A 26,774-nucleotide genomic window follows, 5' to 3' on the forward strand; every position below is an offset into this window, starting at 1 on the left:
CTTCCTCAGGTGTGCGGGGAGCTGAGGTACCAGCTGAGTCAGGCCCAGCTGAGGAGAGAGGAGGCGGAGAGAGGGCTCAGAGAGACCTCCTCCAAGACCTCCAGACAGGTGGAGCTGTCTGGACAGGTGAGAACGTCCACAGCAGCAGGAGACAGGGTGAACACCAGGGAACCACACTGGGAGACGGGACAGACAGCACAACATGTCTTTCGATGCAGCACAGAACACTTTCTGACATGCTGTTCTGTGGTAGACGGTTACTTGTTACTGCTGGACTCCTATTGCTGAACAGCTCATTTGTAACTACAATTACAATTCATCATTTGTAGCAATAATTACCTCAAGATTCATTTAGACGCAACACATATATTCTCTAATGTTAGTAGCATCAAAATTATTTCAATCCGACTGGGCCGTAACAGAGAAGACACAAGATGTAGCGTTGTATAAGCCTCTCCCTCCCTCCTTCCTCCTCTCTCGGCGGGACAGGAAGTAGAACGCCTGGGTCAGGAGCTGATTGGCTGCCGGCAGCGATTGGAGGCAGTCCAGAGGGAAGCTAGCCAATCCCAGGCCGAGGTTCTGAGCCTGATGGAGCAGCTGGGACAGGCCCGCCACCAACTGCACCTCACCAGGTAACAGCTAATCCTATTAGACATGCCACAGCAGCGCCCGCACCCCACCCTCCCAGCCCCGCCCCCTCCGCTGTGCCCACCAGTGCCCGTGCCAGCCCCACTGCCCAGCACCAAACCCGGTGCCCAGCCCTGGACCAACTGGACCTCACCAGGTACCACTAATCCTGTTACACATGCCAGAGCACTACCCACAGCCCCTCCCCGCCACATGCCCAGGCCCGTTCCGCTCTGCCACACCGAATTCGGCGACCCTCCGGCCCCCTCTGGCCAGCACGCCCAGCCCAGCCTTGCCCAGCACCCATAATCCTATTAGACATGCCACAGCACCACCTTTCTCCCCGTGCCCAGCGCCCTGCCACTCTACCCCGTCCACTGTCGCCCCCTCCCTGCGAGTGCCAGCCTCTAGGCCGCCGCCCAGCTCACCCTCTGTAGGTTCCCCCCCTAATCCTCCCCCCTGCTCAGCCGTGCCAGGGCGGAGGCCCCCAGGACCCTCAGCCCCAGCCTCAGCCCCGCACATTCTGGTGTGTAGACAGAATGTCAGCTCTGTTCACAAAGGACAGGACGGTGCCTCGGCCTTTCTGTCGCCATTTTCCTCTCCCGTCCTCTCACCTCAGCTGGGCTCTCGTCTCCCTTGCCCTCTCCTCTTCTTTCTTTTCTTGTCTTCCCCTTCCCTCCCAACTTCTCCCCTCTCCTCCCCCCCTCTTCTCTCCCCCTCTCACCCCCCCCCTCTTCTCCCCCCCTCTCATCTCCTCCCCTCTTCTCTCCTCCCCTCTCATCTCCCCCTCTTCTCTTCTCTCCTCCCCTCTCCTTTACAGCGGCAGATTGGTCCTGCTGGCTCCTGCCTGTGCCTTGTGCCCTGTACTTCTCATGGCCGGCAGTACTGGCACCCGTCACCTCCCTCTCTCTCCCCCCCCCCCCCTCCCCATGTCACCCCTCCACCCCCATCTCACCCTTCTCTCACCTCTCTGTCCCACCTCCCCCACCTCCCCTGTCCGCTGGTGTGCCTCTGCCAGCCGCTCTGGGCAGTGTCTCGGCTCCCGCCCCCGGCCGAGGTGTCAGAGACAGGCACAGATGTGCCCTGGTGCCACGCGGAGCAGTCGAAGCAGCGGGCAGGCTGGCAGGCTGGCAGGCTGGCACAGTTGCAGGGCTACTGCTGATCTCCCCCCTCCCTCCTCTCCCCTCTCCCCCTGCTGTATGCTGCTGCTTCTGCTCTGATCTGTGTTTAACTGAGTTAGAGTGTAATCTGGACAGCTGTGGAGAAGGACATGCTAACACCAGCGCTACATGCTGCTGGGCTGATAGGTGGCTAGCGGGCTTGAGGCTAGGCTAGCCGTAACACCCGCCTGGCAGTCGTTACGCTAAGCTACTTAAGGTGCACTTAATTTAGTCATGGTAGGGAGACGCATAGCTCCTGACTTTGTGAACACTCCACACCTCGAGCATTTGAAATCATTTAAAAGTACACGTGTTTGTGTGCTGGCTCTCTGTCTGAGGGGCTGACCAGTGTGGGCCTTGGCAGAGCGGCCGTTTGTGTGTGCGTGTGAAAATGTGTGTGTAGCGTTTAATGTGTTTAACACTCAGGCAGGTTGGAGGGCCAGCTATGGAGTACAGATGCAGCTGACATCTGGTCGTGGCTGAAATCTTCCTTCAGGCCAAGCTGAAGGACACACACACACAGACCCACACGCACACACACACACTGCACGCCCGTTGTCGTGCTTGAAGCCGAACTAACATCCTCTATGTGATATAGAGCGTGTTTCAGTCCAGACTGCAGCCCCCCTCGGGAAGCTTCAGTCAGAGACACGTTCTCCAGCGCCCCCGCTGTTCACTCCGGGCGTTGCGGGGTCTTTGTAGCGGCGTGGCCCGTGTGTGCCTCTTCCAGGGTGAGAGAGAGAGAGGGAGAGAGAGAGAGAGAGAGAGAGGGCTGAGAGGCACACAGCCGTGTGAGCCGGCTTCTGATGACCAGCTTTGATTCGGGTCCTTTCTACCGGGTTCATCTCGCAGCACCGCGGATCACAGCAGCCCCGCTTCAGATGCCCTCCGAGGGACATGAAGCACTCGGTGCCTTTCGTTTGATATTTAGGAACCTCTCCCCCAAATCACACACACACACACACAGAAAGACACACATACAAAGAAACCAACACACTCACAGACACACACACACAAACACACACATGACGTGCCCCCAGGCCCCATGGCGGCTGGTGCAGAGCAGGGCCCCCCGTCCTGGCACTCCAGGATTGGATCATCAGCCAGCTGTGCGGCGGGCAGACCAGGATCTGGCCTAATCCTCGCCACTCTGTTCTCCTTCCTCCCGACGCCGCTCAGCCCGGGCTTTAGACCGTTTGTTTGTTTGTTTGTTTGTTGTTTGTTTGCTCCTGTCTTTTGTCCCCCCCCCCTCCCCCCCGTTCTGCTCGGGGGAGCCCGCAGGACGCCACCAAAACACGCTGGAAAACCACGCGGCAGAACTTTTCTCAGCGTCGCGCCAGATCCGCCTGACCTGCGACGAGCAGCGGGCGGGCGGATCTGACCGCATGTGTGCGCGCGTGCGGTTTGGACGGCACCCCGTCTACGCTGGCTCCGACTCTCTGCTCGGTTCATCCTCATCAAATCGAGCATCCATTTTAATGCCGGTGGCCTGGGAAGGAGGGGAGGGGGGGAGAGATGGGGGGGGGGGGGGGGGGTGTTGGCCGTGAGTCTGGATGGGGGGGGCACTGGCAGGGCAGGCCTGGGTCAGGAGCATGAGCATCAAACTCCACAGTATTCATGATGTCACTGAGCTAACCCCTACAGCCCTCTGTCTGCTTGTCTGTCTCTGCGTGCCTGCCTGTTTGTGTTTCATTCTCCCAGCCTCTTCCTCTGTCTCTCTCTCTGTCTGTCTGACTCAGTCTGTGAGCAGGTACACAGGCTAATTTGAACTTCCCGTTTATTTCTTGAACATTGCCAATCTCTATGGCCTGTCCTAGTCCTGTCCTAGTGTCCAGTCCTAGTGTCCAGTCCTAGTGTCCAGTCCTAGTGTCCAGTCCTAGTGTCCTGTCCTAGTGTCCTGTCCTAGTGTCCAGTCCTAGTGTCCAGTCCTAGTGTCCTAGTCCAGTCCTAGTGTCCTGTCCTAGTGTCCAGTCCTAGTGTCCAGTCCTAGTGTCCTAGTCCAGTCCTAGTGTCCTGTCCTAGTGTCCAGTCCTAGTGTCCAGTCCTAGTGTCCAGTCCTAGTGTCCTAGTCCAGTCCTAGTGTCCTGTCCTAGTGTCCAGTCCTAGTGTCCAGTCCTAGTGTCCAGTCCTAGTGTCCTAGTCCAGTCCTAGTGTCCTGTCCTAGTGTCCAGTCCTAGTGTCCAGTCCTAGTGTCCAGTCCTAGTGTCCAGTCCTAGTGTCCAGTCCTAGTGTCCTAGTGTCTTGTCCTAGTGTCTTGTCCTAGTGTCCAGTCCTAGTGTCCAGTCCTAGTGTCCTGTCCTAGTGTCCTGTCCTAGTCCAGTCCTAGTCCAGTCCTAGTGTCCTGTCCTAGTGTCCTGTCCTAGTGTCCTGTCCTAGTCCAGTCCTAGTGTCCAGTCCTAGTGTCCAGTCCTAGTGTCCTGTCCTAGTGTCCTGTCCTAGTCCAGTCCTAGTGTCCTGTCCTAGTGTCCTGTCCTAGTGTCCTGTCCTAGTGTCCTGTCCTAGTCCAGTCCTAGTCCAGTCCTAGTCCAGTCCTAGTGTCCTGTCCTAGTGTCCTGTCCTAGTGCAGTCATAGTGTCCTGTCCTGACAGATTATCCTCTGTTTTAGTTCTGTTAGCAGAGGAAGCCAGCTGAGCATAGGAAACAGTCTGTCTAAAGTTGCTTTTCCACCACATAGTATCAACTCGCCTCTACTTGCTCTTCCTCGAGCAGGTTTGTATCCATGGCTGCAGATCATACCCCCTAAATGTTGCTGGTCGTCATAGCGACTCCGCATGGAACTGCCTTGACGTTGTCAAGTGCGACACATACCACTCTCTCTCTGGATCCTTTTGTCGACAACCAGGAGGACGGAGGTGTTGCCAAAAAATACACCCAAAATGGCCGCATACTGTACCAGGTACCAGCATACTGTACCTACGGTACCAGGTTTGCCCGATGTAAAACCAGTAAAGGTGAGTCGGGTGGAGCCAGTACCACACAGTGGAAAAGCACCAAGACTCAGTTCACCTTCCTGCAACCTTCCCCACCCAGACAAACACAGAGACAGAGTCAGGCCAGACCTACCACTGTGCCCCGGACACCAAGTTACACATCTAGCCTCCAAATCCCATTAAATATGACACGCTCCTCTGCTCTGCCTTCAGCTTCTCTCACGCTCTCTTTTTCATTCTCTCTCTCTCCCTCCCTGGCAGTGTGCATTGTGGGGAACAGGCCCTAAGAGGGAGGGAGAGAAAGAGGGATGGAGGGAGTCTGAGAGAGGAAGAGAGAGCAAACTAGTGAGCAGATGCAGCTTCTCGCCAGAGGGAGAGAGAAATCTGTGCGCAACAAAACTGCTGCACTCCGAGTCAGTGGGAGGTGGTTGTCCAATCAGAGTGGAGATAAAAGGCTGCTGCCACGCGGGCCGCTCCTGTCAGGGTGGCAGTAATGAACTGTAGGTCTCTGCCAGCCCTTCAACACGCTCACACACACGCATACACACACACACACGCGTGCATACACTCACACACACACAGTTCTCAGTTTCTCTGTCTTTCTCACACACAAACACACACACACACCCCTGTGCCAGCCTGCTGAACCTGTCCTGCATCATAGACAGATACTCCGTAGAGCAGACATAACCTGTCAAGCACTGTATTTATTTTCTTCAACCTCTTTACCAAAACCGAACGTTGCCCCTTTCCGGTGTGCCAAGCCCAATTCAAACACGGTCCTAGTAGCTACGATGCCCGATCTAGAAGCCCTAGCTCTATACGGGCGCAGGCATCGCCCTGCCAGGTAGGTAGGAGGGAGGGCAGGAGGGGGGGGGGGGGGGAGAGGGGGGCGGGCACGGGGAGCTGGGCGGCAGCCATGTTGCTGGGTAGCAGATGGCGTCAGGGCTGGCAGGGGAGGGGCTGCTTAGTAGAACTAATCAGACAGTTACGGATAGGGCAGCTGGGAGGGCCGCGGGCCAGCCGTGGGGGGGTGGGGGGGGGGGGGGGGGTGGGGGGGGCGGAGTGTCTTGATGTTGACAGTGGTGTGCCCATTGGCCCGGGAGGAGACCTTGCCGTGTTCTTCTCGCCTCCCTGTCAGAGTGCCCTCTCCCTGCCACCGAGTGCGTGCCTGTGCCCAGCCTCGGACACAGGCACACGCACACACACACTTCCGTGGCAAAGGCAGGCCTCTAATATTAACCTGCTCCTCAGTGTTTCATGTCTCACCCTGTCTCAACACTCACTCCCTCTTTCTATCTGTATCTCTGTCTGTCATTGTCTCTCTCTGTCTTTGTGTTTCTCCGTCCTTCTATTTTCCTCCGCACCTGAGATGGAAACTCAAGAAAGACCTCCTGTGTGTCCTCTTGCTCTGATGGTACACACTGGAAGTCCGTGGACAACTAGAAACTCCTCTAGACATCCGGTCTTCTCTGCAGCGCTCCCCCTTTCCCCCATTCTCCTCACCCCTTCTTCCACCCCTCCATCCTCTCATCTTGCTGGGTGGGACAGGAGGGAGTGCTGAGAGACCTGAGGCTAACTGGAGACAAATCTGTCGGGTGCAACTGTTCTCACTTGGGCCAACTCTGCCCTGGGAGGGTGCCCTACTTACTGCTTCTGGAACACGCCTCACCATCCCTCCTTCTCACCATCCCTCCTTCACTCCCTCCCTCCTTCCTTTCCTCCATCCTCCCTCCTGTCCTGTGCTGGAATCATGCGTGCGGTTTTGAGGGAAAGCAAAAGAGAAAGCAAACCTCCATTTTGTGGTTTTAGTGATACCACGATTGACCTTAGGGAAGTCGTGGAATGTGTGTGTGAAGAGAGCGAGAGAAGGGCTATCTCTGACTCTGTGGCTTCCTCTGCCCCCCACACCTCCTGCTGTTTGAGTGGCAGCTTTACTGGGGTTCTCAACATTGGTCCTCTCTCACTTGGGCTGCCTCTCTCGTTTCTCTCTCTTTCTTATCTCTCTCTCTGTCTCTGTCTCTGACTTCTCCTCAGCCCTAGCTAGCCTGCCCGGCCAGGCCCTCCTGTGCCAGCCATGCCCTGGTACTGCAGGGGCAGTAGTGCCACTCAGAGCATATTACTTCAGTGTTATTACTGTCACACCAGGGGGGGAGAGGAAAGGAGGAAGGAGGTGATAGGAGAGAAGGAAAGGAGTGGGGGGAGAAAAACTATGAGAGGAGAGGAGAAGAGGGTATAGGTGAGAGGAGAGGTGGGAGTAGAGAAGAGAGGAGAGTAGGTAAGAGGAGATAAGAGGAGAGGGTGGGCAGACAGACGCAACCCCTCCTCTCCCCCTCCTCTCCTCCAGCTCTGGTTGTGTTTAAAGACCCTCTTTGTTTCCCTCCGCTGTGGCCCCAGCTTCAGTGGAGAGTGTGTGATGGCTGCCCAGTGGCATCCAGGTTGTGTTTAATGTGACAGAGTTGAGCGTAGTTGTGGTTGGCAGAGAGCTGGGGCGGGCCAGGGGGTTGGTCCCTGTGTGAGAGCACATGAGAAGGGAGGGAGGGAGGGAGGGCGTCGAGGAAGGGCGTGGAGGGAAGGCGGGGTTGCACAGGTTGTACTCTGGCAAAAAAAACAACTCCTAGTTGACTTGTGTGTGCGTGTGTGTGTGTGTGACTGTTACATGACCAGGACGTGTGAACTCCAGTTCAGGTGGTGACACAGGCTGGCTCACCGTGGGAGTCAACCCTGTTTACTCCTTTTCTCTTTCTTTCCATTTCTCTCTATTTCTCTCTGTTCTCGCTCTGTTCCCGTCATGCAATATTCCCTTTCTTTCAATCTCTTTTCTCAATGTATTTGCTACTGTTATCATTGTTGTTTTGTTTTTGCAATATTGTTGCTGCTTTTTCTCTTCTACAATCTGTCTTTTTCCTTCTCTCTCACCCCTATACTTCATTTATTTTTCACGATTTCTCCTCTTAACTTTCATCTTTCCTCTCCTGCTTCACCTATGCTCACACTCTAGAATTATAATAGTTTACTCTGTAAATCTATTTTTTGTGGTTATCAATAATTCTGTACAAAATAATTATAAATGTCAGGTTAATACTTTCTGAATGATTTGATTAAATAGTGAACATAACATAAGTGTAGCATAAGTGTTATTCATTTGTAGTATCATATATAACATTTTACAAAGAACTGAACATATGTATTATATAATTTATACTCTAGTTAAACTGCAATTCTCAGGTGTTTAGGAAGTTATGTTCTCATTAATTTTGCTTTCCTCTTAAGCATTCTCTAAATAACATCATATATATGGCAGAGGGATGAATACAGTATGCATTACTCACTATTTATGTAAATGACAGACATCACTGGGGAAAGATTTGTGTACATTGTAGGTCAATATTGAAGCATCCATATATTTGTGCAAAGGCACAGATGTCGATACATTCATGGAGCATCTTCTCATCTAGAAGAAGATTTCCATCTGTGTTGATTAAGCAATGAACTACCCACATTAGTTTGTAAAAGTTAGAGTAGGAAGTTAGCGTCTGTATTCTCCGCTGAAGAATGTGCACTCTTAACCTGCGGGAAGTGTGCCGTGTGCGTGCGCGTGTGTGCACATACAAGTAAAAGTGCGCATTGGTTACAAAAGGAAAATGCTCTTCTTCTCTTTTTTTTCCGTGTGTAAATTGATGCTGATTCTCCCCGTCAGTGCGGCTGACCTTGAGGGGTGCTAGTGCTCCTTGAAGAAGAAAGCAGAAGCCCGCTGTAAACAAAGTTCACTTCTGACAGATGGATTGAATGACAGAGAGGTTGCGGGCGCCAGAACGGGCCTGGCAGCGCGGCCCGCGTTCAGCGGCCGCCAACAGGAGAGGAGGTGTGAACAGGTGCGGGGCTGCTGAAGGAAGAGCCACCAGATGGAGGAAGCCACAGCCAGTTTAGTTAAAGGAAAAAGGGTGGGAGGAGAGGGGGGGGGGGGGGAGGGGAGGCAGGGATGGGGGAGGGAAGAGGAGGAGGGAGGAGGGGGGGGCGCTCAGGGGGAGAGGGAAAGAAAACTGATGGGGGAAAAAAAGCATTGGGAGTGAAGACGAGAGCCCTCAGGATGGATGGAGGGATGGATATTGTAGACGGAGAGCGAGTGCTCTTAGCCAGGCGAAAGAGGGCTGCTTTTGATTCGTCTATTTCCGAGAGAGTGGAGGAGGTGTTTTGGGTGGAAAGCGGGGTGCAATTGACACACATCATCCAGTAGCTGTGGGTGTGTTTGACACTTCTGTACCCACGCATTGTTGTTAACCAGTACTTTGCTGCACAGTAGTTCTTCCATTGTTGATTTTAGTTTTAGCATTACTGTTTTAATAAAATGAATATGAATTGCATTTATAAAGGCATGAATGAGATGAAAGCTTAAGCACAGATGGAAATATGGCACATTTTTATGGCTTGATCCGGTGTGACGAGACTACTTTTGTTCGAGTATGTCGAATAGAATATTTTTCAAAAAAGGTTAGCAGACATGTGATATACAGTAAATCCCAGTGTTGAGATTACGCAGTTCTTGTTCAGTAGATAAGTTTGTAAAGTCAAATCCTGCCACTTTCAACTACATGCATCTGTAATGTTTGTTTTCAAAGCACATCCTAACACCTCTTATCATTCAAAACTGTTTTGACAGTAACTTTGTATCAGTTTATTTACTCTTAAATATATTAGTAACTTCCCCCAGAATGAATGGTTTTGATCAAAGCTTGCCCTTCCTCTCTCTCTTTCTCCCTCCCTCCCTCCCTCCCTCCCTCCCTCCCTCCCTCCCTCCCTCCCTCCCTCCCTCCCTCCCTCCCTCCCTCCCTCCCTCCCTCCCTCCCTCCCTCCCTCCCTCCCTCCCTCTCCCTCTCTCTGTCTCTGTCTCTCTCTCTCTCTCACCCTCACCCTCACCCTCACCCTCAGTAGCAGCTAAGGCTGTTAGCTCAGGCACTCCAGAGCAGAGCGTCTGACTCCTATCCACGCTGGTTGTTAGGAAGCATAGCATTTGGTCGTTCCTGGCGCTGGATCATGGAGCACCGCGGGGTGCAGCTATGGCTGCGCTCTGCTGGGCCCTGGCAGGCCAAATCAAATGGACAACAGCTTGACTAGTGCCCACTTAGGCAGGCATGAGCCCTTACTCACCACTCCAGCATCCAGCCCAGACGCCCAGCCTCCATATACAACCCAGTGGCTACCGTACCTAGCCACTACAACCCCTGTGACCTCCCTACTCTTGATAACTACTCAAGTCCCAGTAATCAAGCTATCGAGCCACAAATAAGTAACAAGCTAGGATACCCGGCTAGTACAATACCCAGGCTATCGACTCCAAACTGAGCAATTCAACTACCCCACCTACCTACCTACCCTAACAACAGTACCTAGCTCTCAACCTAGATGCCCCCACATCAGTAATTAGCTATCCTAACTAGTTACCCTAATAACAGTCATCAGTGTCCCCACCCCTGGATATACCCAGTCAACTCCATCATCTACTGCATGATCTTCCCCTGCTCCAGCTCCTGCCCTCCAGCCTGGCTCTGGGACTGGCTGCCCAGTTCACCGCCTCAACTCTGCCCCTTACTGGCGGGTCACAAGGGCTCTGGCCGCTAACCTGCTGTACCACATCACAGCCTCTCTCAATAAATGTGAGATAGCAAAGATACATTCCTGTTAAGACGATAGATCTCGCCTTACCTGGGCCAGAGCCTTAAGATTGAGGTTTTAATGTGCGGTCTGGACTCTATACTGACTGTGTGTGTTAGACAAGACCTCCATCTGTACGTTCCACAGGCTTTCTTATTCAGTTTGCTACCCTTTGTATTCTCCTCTGTTTTAAGTTTCACATTCCATAATTATTGAAATGACAGAATTTGTTATCATCAATCCAGGGCTAAATGTGCTTTGTATTCTGCTCTCAGTACGTGCTATGAAGGCTATTATCCCATCTCTGATGTGATAAATAGGCGGCTTATGACTCAGATAACAATGAAAGTATATTTGATCTATATTATCCACGTGAGTACTGGCTTATCAACCGCTAATCTGTACTTACTTCTCATAAGGAGCTAATCAACAACTTTGTGCTTTCACTCTTTTCTTGTCTTCCACACACACACACACACACTATCTGACCACAGCTCCCCTCGTCCTTCTGTTCCGAACTCCAACTTTCTCCCCCCCCCCCTTTCTCCTCCTCCTCTTCCTCCTCCAACCAAACTCTCTACCCTAGCTCTCCTAGTCATCCTCCTGTGTTCTGGAACTTTCTGGCCGGCTGTCTCATGCTAATTGGTGGTTAAACATGGTGGGTGTGAGGCTGGGCCCCCCTGGAAGCCGACAGGACCAAATGGCTGGCAGTGCCCGCCTGGCGCCCCCCCGTGGGGCGCTGGTGTGGATGGTGTTTTAGGCCGCTGTTCAAACCCAGCAGGGGTGCATCGTTCTCTCCTGGTGTCCCAAGCACACTCAGCACCCGGCATTCACACACACGCACACACACACATATTCAATCGCACACAGACTCAGTCACACACACACACTCACACAGAGGAACAGACACATAGACGCAAACGCAGGGACACACACACAGGCACACAGCGTTCACACTCCAGACGACAGCAGGAGCACAGACGCGGTCACTTTGGAGACTCAGTCCAAACCCTGCAGGGGAGAAAAGTTTACAGTACTCTCTCTCTCTCCCTCTCTCTTCATTAACGCCTTTGGACTTTTGGAAGATTAGACTATTTCTTTTCTTTGTGTTTTTTTTTTTTTTTGAGAGGAGCGATGTTGTTTTCTGGTGGACTCGAGTCTGCCAGATTGTGTAGGGTTGGACTTGGATCTGCCAGATTCATCCTGTTTGCCATAGATTATTATGTGTAGAAATGTATAGAAGCCGAACCCTAACATTATAGGAAGAACCAAACCTTTCACATTCCTCCAACCAGGCATAAACATGAAAGCAGCATCCGATTATTAGGTATCCATATTGTCCTTTTTCCCCCCTAAATTGATACATATAAAATAATGATCATCACAATGAAAAGGAAATTCTGTGCAAATTAAAACGGATGTTCTTGCTGACCCCACCAGTTTATACGCACAGATAGTAGCACACATCTCTGCCCTGCGTGTGAAGCGTTCCTTTAACAGGAGCCTCTGCGCTGACCCACAGTGTGGGGGTTGTGCCGGGCGAACTGCAGTGGCTCGGCACGGCTCTAGTCCGGCGTGTGTTGTTGTGTTGTGGACAGCTGCAGCAAGACTCAGGGGCTCCCTGTCTGGGGCTTGACACTTTTACCCTTCAGCAACCTCCTGAGAGGGAACTCACTGTGTACTTCTGTCTCTCTCTCTCTCTCCCTCTTTTTTTTTCTTTCTCTCTTTTTTTCTATTGCTTTTTTGTTGTTGTTGTCTCTGCTTCTTCGTCCTTTTGTCTCTAATTCGTTCTCTCTCTCTCCTTGCCCCCTCTCTCTCTCTCTCTCTCTCTCTCTCTCTCTCTCTCTCTCTCTCTGTCTGTCTGTCCGGCCCTCTCTCGCCCAGGCAGGAGAGGGAGGTGTGGGAGCGTTGCCGTGGTGAGGACATGGCGGCCGTGACCCTCTCAGCACAGCGGCGAGAGCAGGAGCTCACACTCCGGCTGCAGCAAACAGAGGCGCAGCACGAGCGCTACGGTGGGTGTCCAGCGGCTAGCCACCGCCGCCTGCCAACAACACCTTCCTCTCACCCCTTTCCTCCCTCCCTCACCTTCTCAACCTCCCTCCCCCCCCCCCCCCTTCTACTCTATCAGCGGCCCCCTTCACCCCCCCCCCCCCCCCCCCCCACCTCAGGGCAGCGCCAAACCCAGCTCGAACCCGCTCCAAGGCGGACAGCGCCGGCGCTAGCCACACCTGTAACCTTTGGCTGTGCGCGGGGGAGCAGCTGTGGAGCAGCGGAGGCCGGCCGCAGCGTATTAGTTAGCGTTTAAGGAGGGCGGGGAGGGGAGAGGCGGAGGGAGGAGCGGGCCCCGCTGTCTGTTGATTTGGGAGTGCTGCTCCCACATCTGTCGGACCATCTGGATCTCCCGCTTTATTTACCTGTGTTTCTGAGAGGCTTGGAGGCCCGCTGCCTGCCAGAACAAAGGAGCAGGAGGAAACAAAGGGAGGCTTTTTTTCTGGCACGGCTCGGCTCTCCGGCACACATGTTGTCTAAAGAGAGGCGGCATCAGAGACACAGCAGGAAACTCCCCGGGCCGGTGGAATCAGTCCTTTAATACCAAACCCCACTTCCTCCTCTCTGCAGCTAATTAGCCTCCACACACACACGCACCCCTCTCTTCTCTCACCCCCCCCCCCCCCCCCCCGGCCTCAATCATCACTCTCTAAACTGTTTGGTTTTTGGTCAACGTTGGACGAATCGCCTCTAGATGATAGATTTCTCCCTCTCTTTCTCTCTCTCCCTCTTTCTCTCTGTCACTCTGTGTCTTTATCTCTCGCTCTTACTGTCTCTCTCACTTTGTCCTCTGTTTGTTTCCGGTGCCAGTTTTTGTTGGTCTTTATATACCATGTTTCTGTCCTACACATGCCCAGATGCTTTCAAAGCATGGTTGTTAATTAGCATTCTTTGGGCAACGTTTCCTGCAGAGACAAAACTTTATATTTTTTGGTGTGTGTACTGACGCTTTGTGCGTGTGTGTGCACATGCTGTCTTGTGCGTGTGTGCATGCCGTTTGTGTGCGTGTGCATGTTGTTTCACTTCACAGTAGGTCCAAAAGAAGATTGTCACACTACCTCCCCAATATGTGTCTCTATATGTTTGTAGGGGTGCCATGTCCTGTGTGTGTCTTTGCAGGCCCCCACTGTAAAAAACGAAGAGCCTTTGTAGAATAGCCGCTCTTTATCTGTCTTCAGGCAGACTCTTGCCACCATACTGTACGCCCACTACCTCGGCCTGCTCCTCCAGACCTGAGCCCCCGTATGGTCACGCTCTGCAGGGCTCCTCTGAAGGCGTGTACAGATCCACTCTCTACTGTATGAATGTGTGACCGGCTCAGAACTGTTTCTATTGCAATTTATTTTTCTCATATTATGGGTTCACTCGATTTGTCCCCCTGCAATGAATAATAGATGAGTCCAATGAGTAAGGGATAATGTACAGTGATGCGATCATTATTTGAAAATAAACCTGACTCGATGTGAAGGGTAATTTGAGTAATTGGATCTCGGTCACAATCTGTACACTGCTCACTGTACAGTATCCTGTTTATTACATGGCTCCTTTCTGAAAAAAGCAATAATTTCACACGAAATTCTGATTAGAAAATATTTTTGTGAAATGATTTTATTGCTTCTGCTAATACAATAGTCTGTTATCGTCAATAGCAACGGTCTGTTCTTCATAGCAGCGATCTGCTTGTCATAAGTAACAGATGTCGAATTCTGTTATTAGAATCAGAAATAAGTATTCAACAAAGCTGTGGAATTATGCACTTGAATTACTTTTTACACTTGTCCATGTTATTTGATTTGATTTTTTTATATTTACTCTAGCCTAATGCTACTGCAAAGTTTACTTTTAAAAATAAAATAATATTAATAGTACTTAATAGTGCTTTTGTTTTGAGAAGATCTTGGCTAGCTTAGCTAATTCTTTGCAGCAAAAAAGCCCACCCCCTGATGGTGTAGCAGAGACAACTAATCAAAGGTGCCGTAGCGCAGAACAATGGCTCTGGGTTTGATGTTTGGACCCTTTCTTGGTAAATGCTAGTATTGTGCTAGTAAAGTTGTCATCTTTGTAAGAAAAAGTATATTCAGTGAATGTGCAATGGCAGATTTCTTATTTCCTTCTGGTCCCGCACTTGTCCTTGGACCATGCTGGACATGTTTGTTCCTGTCGATGTGCTTCCTCCTTATCACTTTTTCAAAGACAAACAGTCCTTCATTGACTGTACTGTAACAGAATGGTGGAGCAGGTGGATTGTTCTCCAATCCAAACTTTGAGCATTGTGCTTTTTAAATAGACATATGTTTTGTGAAGAGAGCGTGCACAGTTTCAAAGCCTGATCAAAGCCCAACGTTGGAGTGTTCTGAGAGGACGGGTCGATATCGTTTGAGTGTGCAGGAACAAGGGTGAAAACCTGGCAAATACAAACGCTTTCAAACAATGCACAGCTATCTTCAATGCTTGATGAATGCCTACAAAGCTAGATCCACAGCACAAAGAAACATATGTAACCTTCTGTTTGGTTTTTCTTACTTCTCTCCATGATTCATTCTCAGCATGGGTGTTGGGTGTGGGATGAGCGTCTGACATACTCACCAAGCTGGTCATTGACTTCTCTCCCTTCCCATAATCCCTTACAGCGGCGGAGCTCGACAGTCTGCTGAGCTCCCAGAACGCCTTAATTGGGAAGCTAAAGGAGGAGTGTTGCATTCTGGGAGCCAGGCTGGAGGAACTGACTGAAACTAGCAGGTAAGGCTGGGCCAGGTGAGGCTGGGGCAAACAAGAGCAGGTGAGGCCAGGAGTACGTAAAGTCAGAGCAGAAGAGGCCAAGGGAGGTGAGGCCCAGGGGAGTTTTTTTTCCTGACCTGCAGGCAAGGAGGAGAGGAGAGAAGAATAATCCATGTCTACTCTGGCCATCTGCTAGCACTCTGCATGACCAGTGATGTTGTAGTCATGGCCTGGGCTGGCACTGGCTGGAGGCCGCTGGGACGCGCCAATCTGCTCGGGCCGTTTCCCTGTTTGTGGTCATGCATGTTCCACGTGTGTGACACCTCAGGCCTTTGGTCAACTGTTGGAGCTGTGGAACACATTAGTCACATGACAGAGCCCAATCTGGCACTGCCAGACCGCCCCAACTTCAGCAGCGCAGCGTAGATACAACAGGATCAAACACACACAAGCACTGATCTTTCGCAAATACTCACAGGCACGCACGTGCACTCACAGGCCTTTCTACACACAATACACCACAGTAAAGACACACACACACTTCTCAGCCCTTACATCTGCTGTGTGTGTGTGTGTGTGTGTGTGTGTGTGTGTGTGTGTGTGTGTGTGTGTGTGTATGTGTGTGTGTGTGTGTGTGTGTGTGTGTGTGTGTGTGTGTGTGTGTGTGTGTGTGTGTGTGTGTGTGTGTGTGTGTGTGTGTGTGTGTGTGTGTGTGTGTGTGTGTGTGTGTGTAGTGTTTCACCACGGTGTGGTTTGTAGTGTGTCTGCAGGCCGTTGTTGCTCCTGGAGCACCATGTTCAATGTAGCGTCTAAAGCCCTGCCGTCCGTCAGCCTAGCTGGGCCAGACAGACCCACACTCTGGCCTTCCCTACACCAGAGCCAGGCTAATGCTAGCTAGCCCAGACAGACCCACACACTGGCCTTCCCTACACCACAGCCAGGCTAATGCTAGCTAGCCCAGACAGACCCACACACTGGCCTTCCCTACACCACAGCCAGGCTAATGCTAGCTAGCCCAGACAGACCCACACTCTGGCCTTCCCTACACCACAGCCAGGCTAATGCTAGCTAGCCCAGACAGACCCACACTCTGGCCTTCCCTACACCACAGCCAGGCTAATGCTAGCTAGCCCAGACAGACCCACACTCTGGCCATTGCCCTCAACTATACTCCATTCTTTCTTACAGCTGTATGCACACACGCACAAACACACACACAGGGTGATCCCTCATCTCCAGGCCTACACACACACACACACGCACACACACACACACACACACAAACTCACACACACTTTCCAATCCTGTCATGTTCATGTCCTGTCCATTCCTAGATTGGTTACTGCCCAGCTCTATATATTTCTTCACATATTTCTTCAAAGTAAAATAGTATGAAAATTACACGTAGTCTTATTGTTATACGGTGCGTAGGTTATGCTGGTTAACGTGGTATTAATGTTCCTTGCATGCTAGTGGCGAGGTGGAGCAGATGGCCCTGGAGAAGCAGCATCTAGAGGAGATGCTGGAGAAGCTGAGGGCTCGCTCTGCTGACATGGAGGAGCAGTGTGTCCAGCATGGCAGGATGCACCAGCGCATGAAGAACAGGTACTCACACACACACACATCTTCACAATCACACACACACAAATACATACATCTTCACAATCACACCCATACACCCATACACACACACACACACAAACACCCAAACACACACGCACACACACACTAATAAGTCATTGTTTGTTGTGGCAGTATACGCAGTAAACATCACTAGTTGCACCAGTTAAAACCAATTGTACTGTACAATGCATTTATGTTTCAGTTTGTGTGTGTATGCATGTGCCAGTTTGCATGTGAATGTCAAAGTCTACATCCTTGTGTGTGTGTGTGTCCGTTTGTAAGTGTGTGTGTGTGTGTGTCTGTTTGCAGATGCGTATGTGTCAGTCTGTGCATGCGTGTGTGTCAGTTTGTACATACAGTCAGGTCCATAAATATTTGGACATTGACACAATTTTCATCATTTTGGCTCTGTATACCACCACAATGGATTTGAAATGAAACAATCAAGATGTGCTTTAAGTGCAGACTTTCAGCTTTAATTTCAGGGTATTTACATCGAAATCAGGTGAACAGTGTAGGAATTACAACACATTTGATATGTGCCCCCCCCCCCCTTTTTAAGGGACCAAAAGTAATTGGACAATTGGCTGCTCAGCTGTTCCATGGCCAGGTGTATGTTATTCCCTCATAAAGGGAGTTTGTTATTTCATTGACAAGGAGCAGATAAAAGGTCTAGAGTTCATTTCAAGTATGTATCTTAAGTATCTTAAAAAGAAAGAACGCACTGGTGAGCTCAGCAACACCAAAAGACCCGGAAGACCACGGAAAACAACTGTGGTGGATGACAGAAGAATTCTTTCCCTGGTGAAGAAAAACCCCTTCACAACAGTTGGCCAGATCAAGAACACTCTCCAGGAGGTAGGCGTATTTGTGTCAAAGTCAACAATTAAGAGAAGACTTCACTAGAGTAAATACAGAGGGTTCACCACAAGATGTAAACCATTGGTGAGTCTCAAAAACAGGAAGACCAGATTACAGTTTGCCAAAAAACATCTAAAAGAGCCTGTACAGTTCTGGAACAACATCCTATGGAAAGCTGAAAGTCTGCACTTAAAGCACATCTTGATTGTTTCATTTCAAATCCATTGTGGTGGTATACAGAGCCAAAATGATGAAAATTGTGTCAATGTCCAAATATTTATGGACCTGACTGTGTGTCAGCTTGTACATGCGTGTGTGTCAGTCTGTGCGTGCATGTGTGTGTCAGCTTGTACATGTGTGTGTGTTAGTTTGTTCACGTGTGTGTCAGTTTGCGGGGGCCTGTTCTCTGGTGAATCATGCGGCCCAGAGTGCAGAGCGGCACGGCGCCTGGCAGCCGGCCTGCCGCTCCACGTGGGCGAGGCTGTGCGGGCGCACAGAGGCTGTCTTAGCTCTGCAACACACACACACACATACACACACACACTGTCCGCTGCTCCAACTTTAGGACCACATATGGTTAACACCAACTAACTTGCAGATAAAAGCAAGGAGTTGCACTGAAAATGGCAACGAAATGAGAGAGAGATTGTTTACTTTTACCAATTCCATCGTTTAAAAAAAAAATCAAATCCTCAAAATTCTGATCAGTATTTCATTGAAAGAATATCATTGTTTATTAACATCCTTTCATTAAACTGTCAGATGATGTTCAGCCATTCAACATCTCCGTTCTCCGAATGATTTCTTATTACATTTCCTAAAAGTACAACTTAAGATTTCTTCCACTCACAGAAACACCATCTTCTCCCAAATGTAGAAGTTTATTTGATTCTCCAGTCCACTCGTCACAGGATGTTTTATTCTCCAGTGTTATCTGCCCTTTGTGAGTGAGTGTGTTTGGGTCTATACATATTGTTGTGTGTGTGTGTGACGTGTGCACCGAGGGCACCTCGCCTTGGCACTGGAGGGTTAAGGTGTACGTGTTGACAAGCTGGTGCACACAGGTTCGCCCAACACGCCAAGATCACGCCAATACTCAGAGCTCGCCCCACTCAGATATTCTCGATCGGGGCACAATCTGTGCTGCGAAGAATCTCAACAGCGTGCCACGTACAAAACATTTGGAAAATCAGCTTGATTTATTTTTACATTAGGAGCAGAATGCCAAGCTACACAGGGGTTTTAGCACACAATGTTTTGCTGCTCGGCTTTCTAATTTATTTATTTATCTCAGTATGTATTTCTGGGTTTTTTGCCCAGAGATTAGTGAGGCAATTCAGAATGAAAGGCTGGCGTGAATTAAAACGAACATTAAATAGATCCTAGATGTGTAGGATTTACATTTTGTATAATTATTTTGTGAAAACAATATTATTCCACATAGAACAATGTTAGAAGTAATACATTTATTTATTTTTTGCTCAGGGAATATGGTTGTTTTTAGTACAAATCCGTATTTTATATGTCGGTATTAGAGTTTATCATTTGTATTTCTGTCATATATATGCATTGAAATGGGCGAAGGTTGTTTGTGCTCCATTATTGCTGAAGATGAAATGACAGTTCCAAGGTAGCGCTGACATTCACGCTTGCGTACAATGAGAGGGCATGCTCATTTGTGCATGCCATTAGTTTAAGAAATGACAATAGAAATACTATAAATGAAGTATGTATTATGTACTTCATGGGAACTACTTTAATTTACATATTTAAACCTAAGTAACCTGTTTTTAATTTGTATGTACTATTACTGTACGAAAGAAAAAAATTGCATTATCTTATTTGTAGATTTTGATTACATCAAAACAAAATATACTGTATGGTAATTATTTCTCGAACAGGGTTATGTCCTGACAGAGGATGATCCTGTAGAGAGGTTGTGTTGGATGACTGGGGTCAGGACCTGGCCAAACCGCCCCCTTCGTTTGGTCTTCTTCCTCAGTGTGAGAGAGGAAGGAGAAAGAAGAAGATATTCTTGTAATGCAGCACAGTCTTGGTGGGGTAGTCTACTGTCAGGTACAGTTGAACTTCTCTTAATCCCTGAAAGGTTTCCGAGAGTGATCTGTAATGTCTGGATGACAGGCACATCCTGAGAGTTGTTAGTGTATCTGGACAGAGCAGGTCAGTGGTTTCGACTGTGCTGGACTTGGTTCTGCCCTCATCGCTTCACTTGTTGGTTCAGCCTCCGAACTTCTTCCTCCACTGCGCCTCGCTGTGTGAACACACACACACACAAATCCATAAAACACTATCACCCCCGCAGCTGCCAGCATGCTGCTGCACCAATTATCACTAACACACACACAGCCACACACACACACACCTTCACACACATTTGCATACACATACAAATACGCTCCCTCGGCTCTCAGACGCGCATGCACACACACAGTCACTGTGTGTGTCACTGTGGCGTCTTGCTTGGCGGCCCTTTAAGGAGAGGCGGTAATGTATACGCAGATGTGCTGCAAAATCTACAGGCTTCTGTGGGCCATATGGCCCCATAAAGAAAGATGGTGTGCGCGTCTGGAGGAGAGGAGCGAGGGATGGAGGGACATGTGTGTGAGGAGAGCAGGCAGTTGTTGGAGCTGTGTGGAGGAGAAGGGCTCCAGGAGATTGGCTAATGGAACAAATGGTCGCGGCAGGCTGGGAACAGGCTTGCTGTTGCCGGGGGGAGACGTCGGCCCTCGGGCCGAGGCTGCTTCATCTGGTTCCCTGCCACACACGCATACGCACGCACACACACACACACTCCCCTCCCACGACACACACTGAGCTGCCATCCCCCAGAAGCAAGAAGACTCTCCTCAAACTTTTCATTTGCAAATGAAGTTGGCAGAGGCCAGGATATGTAGGAGTGTGTGTGTGTATGAGGTATGTGTGTGTGTGTCTCTGTCTTTGTGCATGGGATCATATGGTTGGGTAGCAGAAGTGGTAAAGGATGAGGGGATTATTACCATACTTTGATTGCTTGATATCCATACTGTGGTGGCCTGTGTTGGAGCGCAGACTGAGAGGGTGACAGTCTGTAAGTTGTGCAATATCAAAACAGATCGTTTTACATTCATGTGAAATTGTAAAGTTTCAAAATTTGTATTCAGATTCTGTTCTCTGATTGACAGATTTGTTTCCTGTCGTAACGAAAGCCCTCTCTCTCCTGAGGTCGGTACCTTCTCTTGTGGATTGCCTCTCTTCCACTGGCCTCTGGGTGGTGCTACAGAGTCACACTTTCTCTCTCCGTCACCCTCCCTCTGTCTCTCTCTCCTCCACCCAGCTGGCCTTTGTTGCCGGGGGCCACGGCAGGGCGGCTTGCTGAAAGAGCATTGTCAAACGGTGGCTTTACAGCTCTGACGCTGGGACACATACGAAAGCGCACACACACACACATACAGTTTTACAGCCCAGGCGCAAGGTTGTACCCAGGGGCGTGCAAGCTGGAGCGTTGCTGAGCGGAACATCAGATCAACAGCCATAAACTCCTAACACAGCACCACCATTCTCTCATCACACACACACACACACTCTCACCCACTCAGATGAACCATTAGGACTTTGATGTAGGCTTGGTTGATTTTCAATGAGTTTGAAGTTAAGTTCATTGCTGTTGTAATAGCCTACTCCTCCTAAAACTAGTACCGCCCATACCTGAACTCTAGGGTAGGTCTAGACTTTAGAGAGTACTATGGGATAGGTCTATAGGGTAGGTCTATAGGCGGTCTATGGGATAGGCCTAGAGGACTATGGGATAGTTCACCCAGATCTGATCCTGGCCTCCTGGGTGCTGTGTTAACAAGTCCATTCCCTCGCTCCCCGCTCAGATGAAATGAGGACATGAGGATAAAACATGAATGAGACCACGAGCAACAACAGGCCTCTCTGTTCCTAACAGGTTGGGGGGGGGGGGAGTGTTCATGCCCGCTAGGCAGATCCCACAGAACCAACACACACACACATCAGTTCAGTGCCGTTCTAGATATGAACTGGGGTACGGGCTTGTATGGGTGTGTGTGTGTGTGGAGCAGCTGCAGGCTGCCCCTGGCGGTATTGTTTTAACCAGGCTAGCCAAGGCAGTCTGCCTGCATTCTTCACTCCCCCCTCGTCCCCCCCCAGGCCAGACCCCCCTCTCCCTGCCTCTGATACCCAGGCTCCCGGCTGGGCTGTTTGAGGTGGCCGAGATTTGGGGTTGATATGAATGTTGCATAACTGCAGAATCTGTTATGCAGTGGGAGCGATTGAGAAAAATAAGAGAGATTTCGAGATCGACATAGGTGAGGGTGATGTACTGTAAATGACCTGCGCGGATCCTGAGTACTTTACGTTGTGTGTACTGTGTGCGTGCGTGTTTCCAGAGCAACATCCAGCGTGATTAGCCACAACATTAACAGTGTGGCCCCCAGGGGATGGTGGGTAGTGTAGTGCCAGTTGTATTTGGAGGCTAGAACTACAGTGCAAGGTAAAGCCTGCCAGCCTAATGGCAGTCACACATACACACACATGCCCCTGGGATGCACCAAAGACTTGGGCCTCCTCTCCCCTGTGGGGGCTGTGCGTTGTCTGCAGGTTCCCCTGTCACGCTCAGACAGAATATGGGGTTCCCTCCTCCTGGAACATGGCTGTAGGACATACACACACACACACACACACACACTTAACTGTACAAAGCTGACAACAGTCTCTGGTGGATCTCTTGTAAACAAGCATACACATAAACACACACACTGCACAAACAAAGTATACCCTGGTCACCTGTGAATTCAACCGTGGTGCCAGGATAGTGTTTGTGCATGCGAGCGAGTGAGTGATTGTGTGTGTAGGTGGTAAATGAGGTTTCTGTCTGAAAGCAGAGGTCAGCTTCATGTGACCAATTCTGTGAGGCTGTCCAGCAGAAAGGTGTGTTCAAGACTCATTCAGAGAGGAACGTTGAGATGGGGTGTAACATGCTGCTTGTATTCCACACTGAGGCTGTGTGGCTCTCTGGATCAGGCCCAGCCTGGAACACAGCATGGCCATTGGGACTTCTTGGACACTGTGTGGTTTAAGAAGAGGGATGAGCACACATCCACACAAATAACATGGGAGACCAAGAAAACGATATGTAGCTGCTACCTTTTGATGAAGTGCGTGTGTGTGTCGTTGTCTTGGTCTTTCTCCCAGTTTGCCATTGGATCCAGCAGATGGTGTCCTTTCACCAGGTCAGCGGGACGTCTAAGACTCGGCTCGCCAACCTTCCGCCCCTCCTCACTGCCCCCCTAACCTCCCATGTCACATCCTTACTCCCCCCCCTTACTCCCCACCTCACATATTCAATCTCCCCCAACCTCCCACCTCATCTCATAACTCCCCACCTCACATCCTTACTCCCTCCTAACCAACCCCCTCCTCCTTAACCCCTCCTTAACTCCTCCCTCCCCTCTAATTCCTCACCTCAGCCATCTCAGCAGTGGGCACCAGCCAGACAGCCAGCTAGCCTGGCTGGCATGTGGAAAGGGGGGCAGAGCCTTAATGCTAAGCTAATGCTAAGCTGTTTTAAAAAGCTAATGAAGTTGTGTGCCAGTGGATACAGGGGCATTATTGGATTGGCTTGGTGAATGGCTGGGTGGAAAAACTCATGTGGAGGCCCTCTCAGGAGCTACACTCACCCCTCCTGCCCCTGTTACCCTCCCAAACCTCACCCCCGACCTCACCCTTGAATTTTCTGTTTGAGCTTCAACCTCTCCAGAACCGTGAACCTTCTTTCCTACCTACCTTTCTGTCTCCCTCCCTCCCTACCTTACCCCACCCTCAGCCTGGTCCTCCAGCCTTACCTTTGCTCCAGCCTCACCCCAGAAAGTGAAGTCAGAGCCAAAGGAAGATGAGGCTCAGAGAAGTTGTGTACCAGATTAAGATGCAGACAGACTGCATCAGTGTTGTGTGTCTCTCGCTGGGACTAGGGCTCAGGGGTCGGGGCTGGGACTAGGGGTCAGGGGCTGGGACTAGGGGTCGGGGCTGGGACTAGGGGTCAGGGGCTGGGACTAGGGGTCAGGGGCTGGGACTAGGGGTCAGGGGTTGGGGCTGGGACTAGGGGTCGGGGCTGGGACTAGGGGTCAGGGGTCGGGGCTGGGGCTACTATAGGACCGGGGTTTGGGACTCGGGCAAGGCTGGGAGCAGGAACTGTGATTGGGGCTGAGTTCCAAGCTTGTCCGAGGACATGACACTGTGATAGAGCTGGAGTTTGGCTGTACAGTTCTGTGCTGAAATCGGTGGTGTTGACTACCAGTCTTGACTGAGTGGCTTGACTGATACGTCACTGCTGACTAACTGGCTTGTCTGACTGGACTGGCTGCTCTGCACTGGGCCTCGCCAGCCAAACACGACGGTGGGATTCGTGACCAAACAAATAGACAGGACAGCCTCAGTGATTGTTGCACAGAGAGGAGGAGGAGGAGGAGGGGGAGGGGGAGGAGGAAGGGGAGCCGGTTTAACATGAACACTTGTCGTTTCTTGTTACTATGTAAGGCTCTAAAATAATCATACGTCCTCAGAAACAGAGAACTTTTGCTTCCCGTCGCTCCTCTCTGCGTGTGCATGTGGTATGACGGTTGCGTGTCACCATCACCCTCAGCGGGGCAGTGTGCGCTGGGTGGTTGACGTGGCAACGTCCTGCTGTGTGGGGGGGCGGCATGTCTGTGGTGGTGGTGGGGGGGTGGGGGGGGTGGGGGCTCTGACGCATAATGCTGCCCAGCCCTGTTAGCTTGGTGCCAGGCTGTGGAGGCTGCAGCTCCGGCCTCCAGCACAGCAGGCCCGATGCTGGGACAAGCTGGCCAGCCCCCGCCTGCTCCAGCTCTCACGGGGGGGAAGGGGGGGGGGGGGGGGGGGGGGGGGGGCTTTCAGGGGGAGGGGGGGGGGGCTTACCCCTGCACAGACGGCAGTGCCACTGCCAGCAGGGCAGGGGCATCTGTCTCCCCCTTCAGCAACAGCTAGAGGCCACCCCCCCCCCCCCCCCCCCCACTCTCCTCTCCTTCCATCTCCTCCTCCCTTAGTGAAGTGATGGATCTAGGACATCGAGAGACGGAACTTCTTAAGCAGACAGAAGGACAGTTTCTCTCTGCATGTCGAGTGAGACGGTCAGCAAACACACAAGCGAGCAGCCTGGATTCCGGGCTCCAGACTAAACTACACTCTCATCAGGGCTCCAGTGTGTGGATCTGCGTGCGGCTGGATGCGTATGCTAATGTAGTGCATTCCTGGCCTGTGAGTTAGCTTTGTTTTACTTGAGGAGGGGAGGAGGAGATATTTGAATGGGCTGGTGGGAACAACTATGACCCCCCCAATGCCCCTCACCCCCCTCCTAACCCCAGGATGAAAGGCCTCATTGTCACTGGGCTGCAGCAGGGAGAGACATGGTGGCTCAGAGCCTGGGAGAACTCATTATTGGAGCAGTAATGAGGATGTTCCCATCAACCCATAGTTTTATATTGTCAACAGCAGTTGTATTATATATCCTTGTGTGTGTGTGTGTGTGTGTGTGTGTGTGTGTGTGTGTGTGTGTGTGTGCGTGTGCGTGTGCGTGTGCGTGTGCGTGTGCGTGTGCGTGTGCGCGTGCGTGTGCGTGCGTGCGTGCGTGTAGGCTCCAGCAGTTAGACCAGCACTGCCAGTCCAGTGCCCAGCAGGTGTTGGAGTTGCTGGCCAGACAGAACCAGCTTACACAAGAACGCCACGTCCTCACTGAGGAGATGCAGAACCTACGCATACAGGTAGAGATGTGTTTGTGCCTGTGCAATAAAGAGCAAGAGAGAGTCGTTTGGCAATGTGTTTGTTTTTACCTTTTGTAAATGTTCTCTTTTTTCAGTTACCTAGTGCTAATAGCTGATGCCTGGCAACATAAGGCCCCATCATCCAGACATCCCCCTCTGCAACACTTGTCAAACTCTATGTATTTGTCATGAATTATGGAGTAGTGTTTGTAATTGTGTTATTTAGAAAACATTTGTATTTTCTCTGTATTAGCCGAAAGTGGATGTGCTTTTTTATGAGAATCTAATTGGAAAAAGGTGATTCTTAACTAGGAATTTCACTTTGAATAAATGTTTCTAAAACTGGGATCATAGTAATGCAATTAATACACATATACATGCATACACCCATGTATGCATACTGTATGTATATAAACAAATAATATATAAATACATCAGAGATGGGAAGTAACGAAGTACAAAATACAAATTTACGAAAATGTACTTCTCAGTAACAAAGTACTTAAGTACACTTGTCTGGTATCAGTACTTTTCTTCACAAAAACAATTCGGACACATTTTTACTTTCAGAATATTTCTACTTCTGACATTTTCAAACCAGGCTCGATACCTTAGTTTTAATCTGTATTTGGTGGCATGATCAATACATGGCTCTGGATCAATATTATTTCTTGTCATTGTGCACCTTTTTTTATTTCCTTGCTATCACGCTGCACATAGCGCAACTGCGCACAACGTTTGCTAGTCTACGAAGCTAGATAGTCTACGAAGCTACCATGGAGCAAGGCAGAAGGCAACAAGACGTTGTGGATCAGGCTGAGGGAGTTAGCAATGTCGACATGACAGAGAATATAAACATTCCTGATCACCCATGGCCATATGAGGGAGATGTTAGAAATTGTTGATGTCAAAAAAGAATTCTGGCGAATGCGCTGCGTGTCTATATATAGTGTATTTTTGTATTAATGTATTAATATGATGTAAGGTCCAGTTAAGTGTGACACTAAAACAGGTAGTAGTAATGGTTACTTTTACTTAAGTATATATGTCAGAGCCCATACTTCTTTACTTAAACTTGAGTGAAAAAGTGTACTCAGCACTTCAACTTTTAAACATAAGTATCTGTACTTTTACTTGAGTGAAGAATGTGTGTACTTTTGACATCTCTGAAATACATACAGTAAATACACACACAAACATAAGGACCACACAGACTGTTAGCAGATTGACATAGTGCTTTATTTAAGCCATCTGTACGAAGTAAAATAATGTGCATCCTATCATTTACCTTTACGTGTAAAAATACTAAGGATGTACAGTGTACAAAAACAGATTTTTGCCGGGGGAACCTTGTTCGCATC

The 26,774-nt window shown here is 50.2% G+C and overlaps 1 protein-coding gene across 1 annotated transcript in view; it reads left to right on the forward strand.

The window, feature by feature from the left end:
- The window catches only part of sdccag8 (SHH signaling and ciliogenesis regulator sdccag8), a 29,197-nt gene extending 3,438 nt beyond the window's left edge, over positions 1-25,759 (forward strand). The window contains exons 12-18 of the mRNA XM_067235774.1: positions 10-126; positions 490-632; positions 12,254-12,381; positions 15,049-15,157; positions 16,610-16,741; positions 25,287-25,413; positions 25,509-25,759. Coding sequence (XP_067091875.1) covers positions 10-126; positions 490-632; positions 12,254-12,381; positions 15,049-15,157; positions 16,610-16,741; positions 25,287-25,413; positions 25,509-25,529 — 777 coding nt within the window. The 3' untranslated portion in view covers positions 25,530-25,759. The remainder of the gene's footprint in view (positions 1-9; positions 127-489; positions 633-12,253; positions 12,382-15,048; positions 15,158-16,609; positions 16,742-25,286; positions 25,414-25,508) is intronic.
- The last annotated feature ends 1,015 nt before the right edge of the window (positions 25,760-26,774 follow it).

This window comes from Osmerus mordax, chromosome 5 (genome assembly GCF_038355195.1).
Source record: "Osmerus mordax isolate fOsmMor3 chromosome 5, fOsmMor3.pri, whole genome shotgun sequence".
Taxonomy (NCBI): Eukaryota; Metazoa; Chordata; class Actinopteri; order Osmeriformes; family Osmeridae; genus Osmerus; species Osmerus mordax.